Here is a 12,540-nt window from a genome sequence, read left to right as displayed (position 1 = left end):
CCCACCGTAGCAAACTGCGAGCTCCTCGCTGCTGCTGCGATATCGTCGGTCGAATACTCCATGTACATTCCCGTGTTCCACTGCAGTGCCGCCGTCAGCAAGAATATGGGAGAGTTCGCTAGGATACTTGTTGGCAGCTGCGCGAAGGGAATGAAGTTCAAGGAACGGCTTGAAGCGGGTATTTTGTGAGATTGAAAGGTGGTTCCATGTGGAGAAGAGAGACCAGCATGATTGAGTGCGTTTTCAATGAACAAGACGGACTGCGTGACCAGGCCACATATTTATGATAAAATGTAATTGGTTCCCATGATGAAAGTAATGTAGAGCATACTGAATGACAGCAGTGGGTTTGCTGCAACGTCTTGTTCTCGAAATAGCTGGTCTCTCCTAAGGGTCTGTTTTGAAAGACGCTGGATTCAATCGATATTGAATGTTTAGTGAGACGCGACGGTACACGTGGCCACGTTCGAATGGCTTCTCAGTTCTTCAGACCATCTCTATCAAATCGTTTGTCTACTACGCGCGTAGCGACACACATGCAGACACCTCTGGTAGGGGTTCTAAATTGTTAAGAAACGTAGTCCAAGTAAACAAAGACTGTTGACCTAAACAAATGCAACGCTACTCAAACAACATGATACAAGAAAACCACGCCTATATCACCTATTCGCCTCACACCAAACTCATGGCAAAAGTCTCCCCTTCTCGTTGTTAACAACATGCTACATGCCGTATTCGTAAGTCAACCGAACACAGCACACATTAAAGCGACTCACCACTTCACGAACAGGAACATATGTGTCCCGCCTGCGCTTGAACCATGACAGAACAAACATGCCAAGGAGCAAGAATACTGAGAATGCAGCGAACAGCACGTTCATGCTCTCAGTAGCAGACGTGATGCCGAAGTAGCCGCTATGGATTCCACACGCAGATTCCCATTGTTTTTGGCTCGAGATAGCAAAGTTCTGGAAAACTTATGAGCGCGGGTCAAACACGACGTACACAAAACTTACTTCAAGGCGATACAAGAATTCTGTTACCGCTATGTCTCCTTGGTGACCGAAAACAGGATAAGTCTGGAATTCCTCGTTGGTCCCGTTCTTGAACCTGATGCGGAGGAATTCGCGGAGTTCAGGTGGAGGTCCACGAAGAATCTCAAAGGCAAGGGCAGATGCATGGTTTGCTGTAGTGATGCAAATATCGAGTCGCTGTAAGGTTGCCTGAAGTAGAACACTCACGAATAGCAGCGAGCTGAGGGTGCTCATTGACCAACTCCAACATGTGGAATAGCGAGATGAATGGCTGGTAACTCGTCTCAAGGAGAAGCAACCTCAAGGGGTCCTCATCAAAAGTGATGCGTTGAAGGGTGTGAAGAATGGTGTTAAGAATAGTACGACCAGCAACTAGGCAGGAGATTAGTTGCAAACCATACGAGCTAGTGGCACACACTATTTCCAATTCCACCAGTTTCCTTATCCGAGAAGATCGCGTTTTCGTGGTAGTTGGCATATCCGTGGGCCTGCTCAATGAAAGTTGGCGGAAGACGGTACGCATAGGTTTGGTTGTGCGTAAGTTGCGCGTTAATGAAGTCATAGATCTACATGGAATATAACAACATTAAATGACCATGAGAATGCTGCGTGTTACATACATTCCACTGTCATAGGGCGATCAGAACAAGTAAGGACGAAACGAAAGAATACGTACAGCGTTTTCCAAGGCCGTAGACCTCCCGAATACGTAGTCACGAACGGCGCCAAAGAAAGGTCCTGAAGATTTCACTGTCTCCCTGAATCCCTCGGACGCATACACGCTCTTGATGTGCTGCTCGAATGCCTATATACCACCCAAATCAGCCATCCGCAGACCCCTAGAGGCACGTAACTCACCGGACACTCAGTCCAGGACTCGAGCGCGCGGTCAACGTTGCTCGGGGCCATTTCGACTGGAATGTACTGGTAACCCCCGAGTGGAGTGACAATTTCCGATCCGTTGGCGAGGTGGATCAGGTTGTCAGAATTCGGCGGGAAGAGGCCTTGCAGGACGGCTATGGCACTATCAAAGACTGCGGTGCCTTCTCCACCAGCCTTGGCATGGACAAGCACTTGATCGTTCTGCACGAGGTCAGCACGAATGCCTTGAATGTGCGACGGGGAAGAGGGGTTGAGGTACGTCGATCTCAAATAGCAGCCAAGCTGGTGTGATTCTACCTAAAGTCGTATGTTAGGCAGCGAGCGCGAAAAATGAGGTAGACATACAGCGCCGAGAGGTGTGGACTCGGTGTAAGAGGGTTCGTAGGTATACGGATCTTGGTAAAACTCCGTGCGGTCACCGTTGCGGGCGATAATGAGGACACCATGAACATCAGGCATTGCAAGTCGTTAGTGTGGTTGGTAAATTACCTGGGAGGAGAGAGGGAATTAGATGTAGAGGTTCGGTTTGGGCCGATCTCCCCCAGGTCGCTTTAAACCTCCTCAATACACACGGCCATTCAGATCTACCGAACCGAATTAATAGGCGACACGCGGCTATTTCTTTGACACAATATTGCATCCAGTTGAAGCGTGCGGACCATAGAACAAGAGGCGCACATGCGTGAAATGGAAGAACATCTCATGAGCCCCTGGATGATACTGCTTCCATCCATCTCAGACTGCCGACTAGTCTTTTCCAGGGCTAATAGGTCATTTGAAGAGATCAACAACAGCATATCGGGGGGCTGCGGGAGAAAAATTGATGGATGGGTCAATACAAGACAAACACGCACCAAACGCATGCTGGCGATGTGATAGCCACGTCACGTAGATTAAGGCCGCCGTGCGTCAACCACGTGCCTGATCATTCTGCGAGCTTTGAAACGCACTCCAAGTCTGTCGATCCTGTAAACCAGCACGGAATCAGACGTGTAATTCATAGAGCGTACGCCATCATGTCTAGGTCTAGGTCATATCGTTGTATTTCAAGATACGACAGTCTTGATGTCGAGGCTCTGTGAGAGACTCGGAAGAACCATCGACACGTGTGATCGGTGAGGCGGGTAATGTAACTGCATGTTCGATTAGATACAAAAGTGAATGACGTGCGGGTTTGGTGCGGAGGCTTTTACGTTGCTACTGGATGAACCAAGGGTATATTAGGACGGCGGTGATACGATAACGTGCTGCGACCCTCGCGGAGCCTCTTCTTCGATTTGATTCGGATCGCAAAAGTCTAAGAGTCACAGTTTTGCATATCAGATTGAAAAGTGCGATCGAAGCTAGCAGAGCCTTTAGTACGAAGGCAGGAGCTATAACGAATGCGGATGAGGAATGCGCCAAAGCCCTAACGAGCCCATACTTCCTGCATTACCACTCACAGCATAATATCGATGGCTATACAACTTCGCAAGGAATACCCTATCACCACGGATTCCGCTTCCCAAAATAATCGTAAAACTTGCCCGCATCATAGTTTCGTCACGATGTTCAGAATGTTTGTCAGAGACATGTGGCTTAGCTCGATCACCGCACCCTTGCTGCCCATGTCTGTCTTTACCAAATCGGGAGAATGGGGATAGAGTGGGGACGCTCACGCATTAATGTTGTTTGTATGTCTGTTGCGTGGCCGATCAGTAGCAATGGTAAGAGGAAGTATAGATCAAAAAACAGCGCGAAAGAATTCATTCGTGAAAACAAAAGATAACAGTTAGTAATCTGGCGAAAAGTAATTAATGAGGAGATCGTTTACAAGTATGTTAAGTCCCACCTTTCAAGTTGCTGATACCATAGCTAGCGGACCCGAGATTTTTGTTGATACTGACAAGAGAGAATCTCATGTTGATAATAACTTTGCGGTTACTATTCTCGATGGCTGCGAGAAGGAAGCGTTGTAACCAGTGCTAGACCTGTGACATTGTATTTGATTGTCTCTGCAAGCACAGCTGGATCGAAGCTAAATAGAAGTCTCTACCAGGATTCTGCAGTGCCGGAATCACCATACAACCTGTAAAAGCCAGCACAGGAAAACGCACGATCGCAGCATTATTAATGATATAGTCCGAAACCCAGTGCTGTTGAGAAGCTCGAGACCTTTTAACGCCGAGTCTTGATACGGCCTTCGTTCATTACGTCGATTTGAACGACATGGAAGATTCCAGGACTGGATTTGACGGCATCAAGGCCAAGGGCTATCGCAAGGGAGCAACAGGTAATAAACACAGTGTTGGAAGATGACTGTAGGAGCTGTCAAGGCCAATTCCCTGGAGTGCACTGGACACATTAATATGAATAAGATAAGGGACTGTGGCCACAGCAGGTCCGCACAGGTAAACGATCAACTTTAAGTTACCCATGGCCAGTGAGAAACCACGTAATTACTGGCATGATTTTAACAAAATAATGTTGGCTTTAGATGAAGGACACAGCTGCAGGGACTTGTGAGGAAGAGACGGAAATTCGAAATGTAGTAAGGATCAAGAGATTCACCTGTGCTACTTACATAATGCAGTGTATATGGACTGTGGGAAACACTGCTTACTAAGTAACAGACATTTCGTCACTTTGCCTGCGAGTCTAAGTCAAGTCCAAGTACGCGCGACAATGGACGCTACTGCACTCAAAGTTTGGCTTGATCAAAGTCAGTATGTTTTCTGTGATATGATAAACGTCTTCTCACCTCCCGCAATAGTCAATAGCTGTCCCTGGCAGTATACACTTCTGCTCTCTCTTGGTGCTCTAACATTTGCACGTTTTACGTTCAAAACTCTTGTCGTATTCTTTCAAACCTTCATTCTTTCTGGGATAGATGTATGTGGATCATATAACACGTGTCTTTAGTCTTCCGATGAACCTGACTTGCCTTACTGCAGCTCAAGAAGTTTGGTGCTAAGAAGGGAGCATGGGCAGGTCAGTAAGGCGGCCTCTGCTAACGTGCAAATCTCACTCATTCGTTTCAGTTGTCACGGGTGCTTCAGATGGCATTGGGAGGGAATTTGCGATCCAGCTAGGTTCAGCAGGGTTCAACGTCTTGCTCGTCGCACGGAATGCCAAGATGTTGAACGACGTAGCAGTCGAGATTGGTATGAGTTCTTCATATCGGTGTTTTTCAAAGCTTCACATCTCTTCTAGCTACGAAAACAAAATCTGCAGTTGAAACTAATATCTACCTTATCGACTTTGCCCAAAACGACGACCTCAAATATGATGGCCTGAAAGCTCTCCTTCATACCCTCGATGTTGGTGTCCTCGGTGCGTGCTCAGTAGCACTCTTAAGCCTCTGTTTTTGACACAGCATAGTGAACAACGTCGGAAAATCCCACGCCATGCCCACTTATTTTGCTGAAACTGTGGAACAAGAAAATGCTGACATTGTCGCCATCAACGTGAATGCGACAATCCGCGTCACGCATGCAGTTCTCCCTGGTATGATTCAGCGGTGAGCTATTTAACCGGCATCTCACCTCTATAACTCCAATGCGAATGCACTTAGGAAACGTGGCTTGGTCCTCAACCTCGGCTCCTTCGCAGGTCTCGTGCCTTCTCCAATGCTAGCGACATACAGTGGTACCAAGGCATTCCTTGAAACCTTCACCAGCGCCCTCGCAGACGAGGTTCGGTCCCATGGGGTCGTCGTCCAACATCTCAATACTTACTTTGTCGTGCGTAACATCCATTCCGTATCTGAGCCATTACTTCTTAACATGTTCCCCCTTCTTGTTTTTTCCAGGTTTCCAAGATGTCCAATATCCGACGCACATCTGCGTTAATCCCCAGTCCCGCATCCTACGTGCGCGCATGCCTTTCCAAAATTGGCTTCTCCTGCGGTGCAGCACTCACTCAGCGCCCAGGCACGCTTACAGCGTTCTGGAGCCACGCAATCCTCGATTACGCGATGCACGTTATCGGATGGAAGTCCCAGTTTATTGCTTATACCCATTCGTTGCATAAGGATATCAGGAGAAGGGCACTCAGGAAGCAGGAGAGAGAGGCCAAGAAGCAGTAGACAGCCTGATGCTCTTCATTCAGATTGTGAACACGCTGTCATGGATCATAAAATCTTTCGGATTTTGTGCGTTGTCTGATGGTGCGAACACAATGAAATGTCTATTCTGCACAGAAACGATATATTCTTGTTATTGAGTTTCGTGTTAGATTGATCTAGGTCCGCTCGTCGTTTGCTCTGAGATCCGTACATTATCAGACTGATACTGCAACTTTTAATATGTCGATGTTCAAACTCTTCTGTGCGACGATGACTACACCAAGAACGAGACATTGAAACGCGTCGCGCCATCCTATGTGGCTGTCCGTTCACGTGCCTTGTCACATGCCAAACCATATAAACCATTTAGTCGAGGCTTGCAAGCTTGAAACTCGGTTGAACGCATCTTCGTTCTATCAAGGACCTATGTAAGGTCTGGAGATCTCACCGCGGGAGACTACAAGTAAGTGCGTACTTGCGTTAAATTTTTAACTATGAATCTTCTTCCAGCATCGAGGCCGTGGTCTACTTGGAGGGAGGCGACCGGCTCCAGCGCGGTATTAATGACTCTTCTTTCCCCCGGAGATGAATGAAGATGTGCGGGAGATAATCCATTTGGCAAGGATCTAGCGGTCCGTGTCTACAATGTGCAATACAGGCTTTCTAGCATGCCTATTGGCCTGCAAGGTATCCTGACAATCGCTGCTCATATGGGCAGTTTAATTTTTTGTCTATTTTTACGTGGCAAGCTGCTCACTGTGACTTTTGAGTCGAATGCTGAATCATACGGGGCTGCGTAGGCAGAAAAGGCATATATCTATCAGTTCCTTGCGCATGCATTATTGTCATTGGTGTTGGAATGTGTGAATGTGCTCCCAGATGGAAAAGCGCTTATGCCTATTGCCCTCTCCCGCTATATGCCCTTCGAAATCGACGCTTCGGTACAAGTAGCGAGGTACTACGATTGTCCATCGAACAAGCAGACATCATCGAGATTGTACTGGTTATTAGACTGGTACCAACTACTCTGAAGCTTCGTTTGCATTGGTCTATACAACCCCTGCAGCATGATATCTGTTAGAATTTCTTAGAGGCCCTGGGGATTGTTAACGCGACGCGACGCGTCGCGTCAGGGGTACCAAAATCTTGCTTCAACTGCCACTTCCGCTCAATAAAACAAACCTGAGACCAAGCTCTATTGTAATCGTCAATCAGGCCTCTGACAGAACATGACATGACTCTCTAGAAGACAGACACAATGTCATTGTTTGTTCGTACGGACCTCTAAAGCTACCGGGAATTGCCGTTTGGCAGTTGCCACAAATTCTATCATTGACACTGACAGCAACACAATTGAATTCATCACAAGCTGAGTTCTGTGAATGTATAAAGTGTCTACGCTTTTTGGACATTAAATTCGCTTGGTTTCGTATCCTCTGCGATGTCGTCTTCCCAAGCACACGACCCCTTCGAACTCGACCTCGGCCTACGAACAGGTATACCCGCCAGTAATCCGGTTCAGTACGTTGCTCCTACATCAGAGGACACACTCCCACGTGCAGGCTCTCAGCATACAGGAGAGTCTAGTCAGGACCCAACCTTTGGCGAACAAACCCAAAGTGAGACCACACTCGACATCCCAACACAGGTGTTGTCGAGAGAACCCTCATTCGAGCCCCAGGAACCAGTGAGTCACACGCATAAATTGTGGAAATTGCAAATTTTGATTACCTGCGTGTAGCCTTCCCGCTCATCGGCTCCGTCTCCTGCTCCCACCGAAATCATCCCCCTGGACCTCACACAAGAGGAAATCGTAGAAGAAATCCAGAAAACGGGAATAAAAGTTCGCGATTTTGCCCATGAGGCCGTTCCAATTCCGCAGCGTGCTGTCGAGCTCTTTGATCCGCTACAGGCGTGGAACACGTACGAGACCGTAATTTCGCACCCCACTATGATGCGGCCATGTCTTCCAGGGAAAATCACGCGTCGCCTGCTTGATATTGGCTGGCTTAAGAGAGAAGATGAAGAGGAGCGATGGAGTAATAAAGACAGGGAAGCACTTGAGGCCTACGACAAACGACCGCATTACCCATGGCGCGCGTACAACCTTCCCAAACCCAAGCGGGAGGTGCTTGCTAAGACGTGGAGAATGAGGTTTCAAGATATTACCGCTGAACAAATGCTGGCGACGATTTCTAGACCCTTCTCTAGGTTCAGAGCGCCTTTTGAGTTTGGCGGAAACATAGAGAAAAAGCGTAGTGCCACTGCTGACCAAGATGTGCAAGGTGGGGAGGTTTCTCCGCGGACCAAAAAGCGACGTTTGGAGCAGAAAGACGCAGCGTCTTTGGCACCAATGCTGAGCCAGCCACCTGTTCTAATCAATGGTCGGCCGCCCCAACAATACCCAGCTGGCAATCCTGCAGATATGCAGAAGCCATCGCCTTCCTTTCAACCAACTTCTACCCGTACGCTTCAGCGCGTATCGTCGTAAATTATGCACCGTTGCGATGGATTGCCCGCGGCGATTCTCACTGCGCCATTCCTGTCGTTTGCCTTTCTTTTGACAATAATTGCCAATACACGTCGTAAAGTAATGTGGTGACTGTATTACCTTTTTACTTCTTGGGATGAGGTATCTCCGGAGATTGTAGCATTGCTATCAAGTTAGCTGTACTCCGTGTTCCTTGTAATATTCCTTGTAATGTTTTTTTTGTTCTATTTACTTTCCAAACTCTTCCGTGAAAATAATCAGATAGACACGTGATAGCGACGTCGATCACCGATCATATAGATCATAATCGAAATTGCTGAACGGAGAGATTACTCAATGATAATCACCCAGTCCCAAACCTTAAGCTTGTTAATTAGGCGTATGTTTTAAGTACTGTTCGTCTTCAAGCTTCAAGCATTTAATATTTAAGCTTTATGCAGTGCGACATCGGGTGAATGTACAACTGGTAGAATCGCATCTGCGCAGTTGAGAATAGATGACTTTCATCAGTAAAATCACATCCGCCAGAAAACCAACTGGCCCTCCTGGGGAACAAAGTTGAAGGTTGATTATCCTTCGTACAGTCAAATGATGTCTGAAACTAAAGTAATAGAGCAGGCCGTCAGACAGTATTTACAAGGACCCTTCAGCATCTCAGGCAACGGCGTTCGAATGATGCTTTGTAGCGATTTGGACAGTAGCTTGCACGTCCTCTTGGAGGAGCCGCCACTAGTACTGAATTGAGGCAATAGTCGTCAATTTTTGACCACGGAAGTCTCAAAGTCGGATGCCGTCTTTGGTTGTCGGAACGCCAGCTTGTGTCGCTTGGAAATGAGACAATTGCGAGAGGGCAAGGTTAGCCACTTGAAACTCGAGGAGCCATGCTCTCAAGAGATCCACGAAGTGGTTGCTGACCTTATGCAGGCCAGAGTCTATTGTGCAAGTTGATACCATACTGTTTTAGATCATGATAGAGTTATACAATCGCGGGTTAGGCAGTGCTGTGTGAGTTTGAGTCAAAATTCACAAAAGACGTACGCCAGACTAGTCACGAATCTAAGTGTTGGCACAGATTTCGTGTCCTCGGTTCCCATGTTCGAGTCATATGCGTACGGGAGACAGACTGCGTTGAAGTAGCTATAGGAGTTCCGGGAGACTGCACATTCGGGGTCTCCACGGTCCAAACACTAGTCAATACGTAGATTAGCCGTGCAGAGCTTGCAGAGCTTGTCTGTCTTGCTCTTGCTCAGGTCGCTGGCCGTTGGCCCGCGCTCCAACATGTAAATTTTGTAGTCCGCCAATGACATCTGACAGACTCACTCTCACAGAATGGAAGCTTACTGAAATACGATATCATCAGGATCAGCCTGTACCAGTGTACAATCAGAAATAGGGCTTCTAGCGTGTCACAGGGTTGTTGACAGGCTTATTGTCTCCCGTGTGCAATTTCTCTTTCGATTTGAGGATGGTGTCGTATAGGTATTCAACATATGTCAATCACGAATCATCAATCATGATGTATTTGGCAGTGCAATACATCACCATCACATCAAGCGCATGATACATTGAATATAGTGCGTTCTATACCAGATTCACTCCATCGTTGTTATATCTCTGTTCACCGTTTTGGATAACCCAATAGTTCAAGCGTACGAGGCGACGGATAAGGTGAGATACATTTGCTCCACTTCGACCTACTCTGTATCACTGTTTCTTGTCCGGCTTCTCTGGTGCTATGCCGCAGAATGACCCTTTTCCAGGCTGTTGCGCCTCGGTCTCGGCCTTGCAAGAATGTATATCCTTGTTTCCATCACATGACGCTTAAACGTTTATAAACCTGTGTTAGATTGACGGCTACAGGATTCATCAAGATCTCCTAGATCTTTGCATGCGGTGCTATCTGCATGTTGCGACATGTGACTGTTTTGGATTTGTATATTTGGCATCCTGTGAAGGTGGAATAATGATTCTAAAGCGACAATGTGTGTTCCACCCAATCAAGGGTCTTGGAGCGGGATCAAATATCCATCTCCATCATGCTGATTTTGTCGATAGAAGCGCTGAATGGTGGTATAACTAGCACGAACGCTGTCGTTATACACCACTAACCTTTCCCACTCACTCACACCCATCCCTCGAACATGACCTACGTCTCAAATGATCCCAGTTACTGGCCGTATATCAGTGCAAATATTTTTTTGAATTATTGGATAGGTTTGTCGCATAAAGATGTCTGGATCCAACGTTGACTTGCGGCTTTGCAGTTGCTGCTGGCATCGTGGTAGTATATGATTGGGGTGAGCAGGACAGCATTCGAAAATTGCTGATATTCTCATGATATTTCAAGTCTTAACAATCGGACAAGAGGTACGTTGATGCTATCGCCGCCGCAGCCAACTCGCTGAGAATGGTGCCATAGATTGAACTCATCTGGGTGAGTGACAAGGGTCCCGCATCAGAAGAAAACAAGAGCATGCAATGAATTCGCGACAGAGACAACGCTGGTCTCTCATGACCGTGTTGTATTTGACTGTTCGTACTCGTGTTGTGCTTTAGCGTGGTGGGCAACTTGTGCTGACTCCAAAATGTTCTAGATACGCTATATCGGAATACCGTATTCTGTGTATGTATCGAGACCAACAACTTTGCACTGTGCTAATAGCTCATCTCTGACAACTAGTGTCTATCTTCTGGGTATGTCACATATCCGCTGTATTTCATTTTCTGACTGGCGGGACACAGACAATATGCCATCGGTATCGTTGACAGATGCAGTAAGTATCATGCAATCATCTCATTCCCATCCAACCAATACGCTCATATGTAGGGGTGAGTGAGATTCCAAGCATTGAGCGTGGCTCAGCATAATGACTCAATACTAGGTGTAAGTCGGAGTCTTTGATACTAGGGCAAGGGCGTTCACTAATTGGGTGTTTCAGGCACTATCACATACTACGCAACAAGTGGGACAATGGTGGCCTTGACTGCCATGTTGGGCGGTAAGTTGCCCAGGTGCAATACTACCTCTGTGATATTGACCTGACTGACACACAATGCAAGTCATCATGATCGCTCGGTTGCATGCCATGTATCAGGGATCTAGAACGATGCTTATGTTCCTTATTATTATCTTCCTGGCTGTAAACATCGCCTGCGAAGTAATCACGGCAATATCACTCAACGATACTGTAGCAGGTAAGCTTTACTTGTCGACTTGAAGAACACGGCTCATTGGGCAAACACCAGAGGAGTTGATACTCTCTGGCACGCATATGTGCAGTTATACATATGATGGGGAGGCGCAACTTCTGTCTTCGATTACTTGGATTCTTAACACTGTTTGGGAGGTCCTCGCATTGTGTCTTTCAGTTTCGGTTGCTGTGAAACACTTCCGTGAGCTGCGACGACTCGGCCCATCGACAGGAACGACCATCGGGGACTGTTTCAGAGTGCTGATACAATCTCATGTTCTCTATTTTGCAAGGTGAGCTTGTGATGTGAACGCGGTTCTATATTTCTGCTCAAGTTCTGTACATGTTAGCTTTGTTGGTGTCTCTTGCATCCAGCTTACTGGTCTCTCTCCAGAAATCATGGTGCGCCGACCTGTCGCCAACATCTGCGTGTAACCACTACTCATCATTTCTGTTAGAATTCGAATTCTATTGGAGTTTCGATACTCGGTGGTGCTGTTCAAACTTTATCGGTCGTGCAGATGTTTGTGCTAGGACCACGCCTCATCCTGAGCGTTCGAGAATACCACGCCAAACTCGTGGCATACTCCGACGCAGACACTAGCTTGAATTCAATTGTTTTCCAGGAGCATGTACATGTATCAACTAGCAGTACCGTGTAGGGACATCCTTGCCGAGTGGTCTGCAGGGAGGAGCAATTTGGTGGAGGATCCGTCGTGGTATTTATTTAACATATGGTGTTTCGAAGTATATTTAAAAGGTCTAGGCAAACCTATTTCACTACTGGAACGAAGCACCCGCGCTTGAATCAAGTGGCAAGCTGAAATTATCCGAAACGACTAGCAACCAACCTGGTCCTTGATGACCGATGTTGAAATACAACGAGAATCAGTGAAA

General features: G+C 47.1%; 4 protein-coding genes across 4 annotated transcripts; 3 read left to right on the top strand and 1 right to left on the bottom strand.

Moving 5' to 3' along the window:
• Positions 1 to 413: 413 nt before the first annotated feature.
• Positions 414 to 2,506, bottom strand: F5147DRAFT_727911 (phosphoglycerate mutase-like protein). Its single transcript, XM_041439287.1, has 9 exons — positions 2,262 to 2,506; positions 1,893 to 2,213; positions 1,711 to 1,839; positions 1,655 to 1,660; positions 1,453 to 1,600; positions 1,242 to 1,406; positions 1,017 to 1,186; positions 777 to 968; positions 414 to 722 (listed from the first exon to the last, which is right to left on the bottom strand). The coding sequence occupies exons 1-9, from the start codon at positions 2,373 to 2,375 to the stop codon at positions 684 to 686; spliced, it is 1,284 nt and encodes a 427-aa protein (XP_041285181.1). The 5' UTR covers positions 2,376 to 2,506; the 3' UTR covers positions 414 to 683.
• Positions 2,507 to 4,580: 2,074 nt separating this feature from the next.
• F5147DRAFT_781346 (uncharacterized protein) lies at positions 4,581 to 5,982 on the top strand (the record flags this gene model as incomplete). The annotated part of the gene is made up of 8 exons (XM_041442628.1): positions 4,581 to 4,617; positions 4,669 to 4,787; positions 4,850 to 4,886; positions 4,937 to 5,059; positions 5,109 to 5,228; positions 5,277 to 5,415; positions 5,470 to 5,638; positions 5,707 to 5,982. 8 exons carry the CDS (start codon positions 4,581 to 4,583, stop codon positions 5,980 to 5,982), a joined length of 1,020 nt encoding a protein of 339 aa, XP_041285180.1.
• A 1,304-nt stretch (positions 5,983 to 7,286) lies between these two features.
• On the top strand, positions 7,287 to 8,795 carry F5147DRAFT_727900 (uncharacterized protein). Its single transcript, XM_041439286.1, has 2 exons — positions 7,287 to 7,648; positions 7,703 to 8,795. Exons 1-2 carry the CDS (start codon positions 7,403 to 7,405, stop codon positions 8,450 to 8,452), a joined length of 996 nt encoding a protein of 331 aa, XP_041285179.1. The 5' UTR covers positions 7,287 to 7,402; the 3' UTR covers positions 8,453 to 8,795.
• A 1,639-nt stretch (positions 8,796 to 10,434) lies between these two features.
• F5147DRAFT_841439 (uncharacterized protein) lies at positions 10,435 to 12,422 on the top strand. The gene is made up of 11 exons (XM_041444378.1): positions 10,435 to 10,666; positions 10,717 to 10,749; positions 10,800 to 10,819; positions 10,872 to 10,886; positions 10,946 to 10,984; positions 11,047 to 11,146; positions 11,392 to 11,451; positions 11,513 to 11,647; positions 11,699 to 11,936; positions 11,994 to 12,045; positions 12,102 to 12,422. Exons 1-11 carry the CDS (start codon positions 10,594 to 10,596, stop codon positions 12,303 to 12,305), a joined length of 969 nt encoding a protein of 322 aa, XP_041285178.1. The 5' UTR covers positions 10,435 to 10,593; the 3' UTR covers positions 12,306 to 12,422.
• Positions 12,423 to 12,540: the final 118 nt, after the last annotated feature.

Source organism: Suillus discolor (genome assembly GCF_016758755.1).
Source record: "Suillus discolor strain FC423 chromosome Unknown F5147scaffold_133, whole genome shotgun sequence".
Taxonomy (NCBI): domain Eukaryota; kingdom Fungi; phylum Basidiomycota; class Agaricomycetes; order Boletales; family Suillaceae; genus Suillus; species Suillus discolor.
Note: the sequence above shows the minus strand (reverse complement) of the source record. Positions and strands in the feature narration are given on the sequence as shown.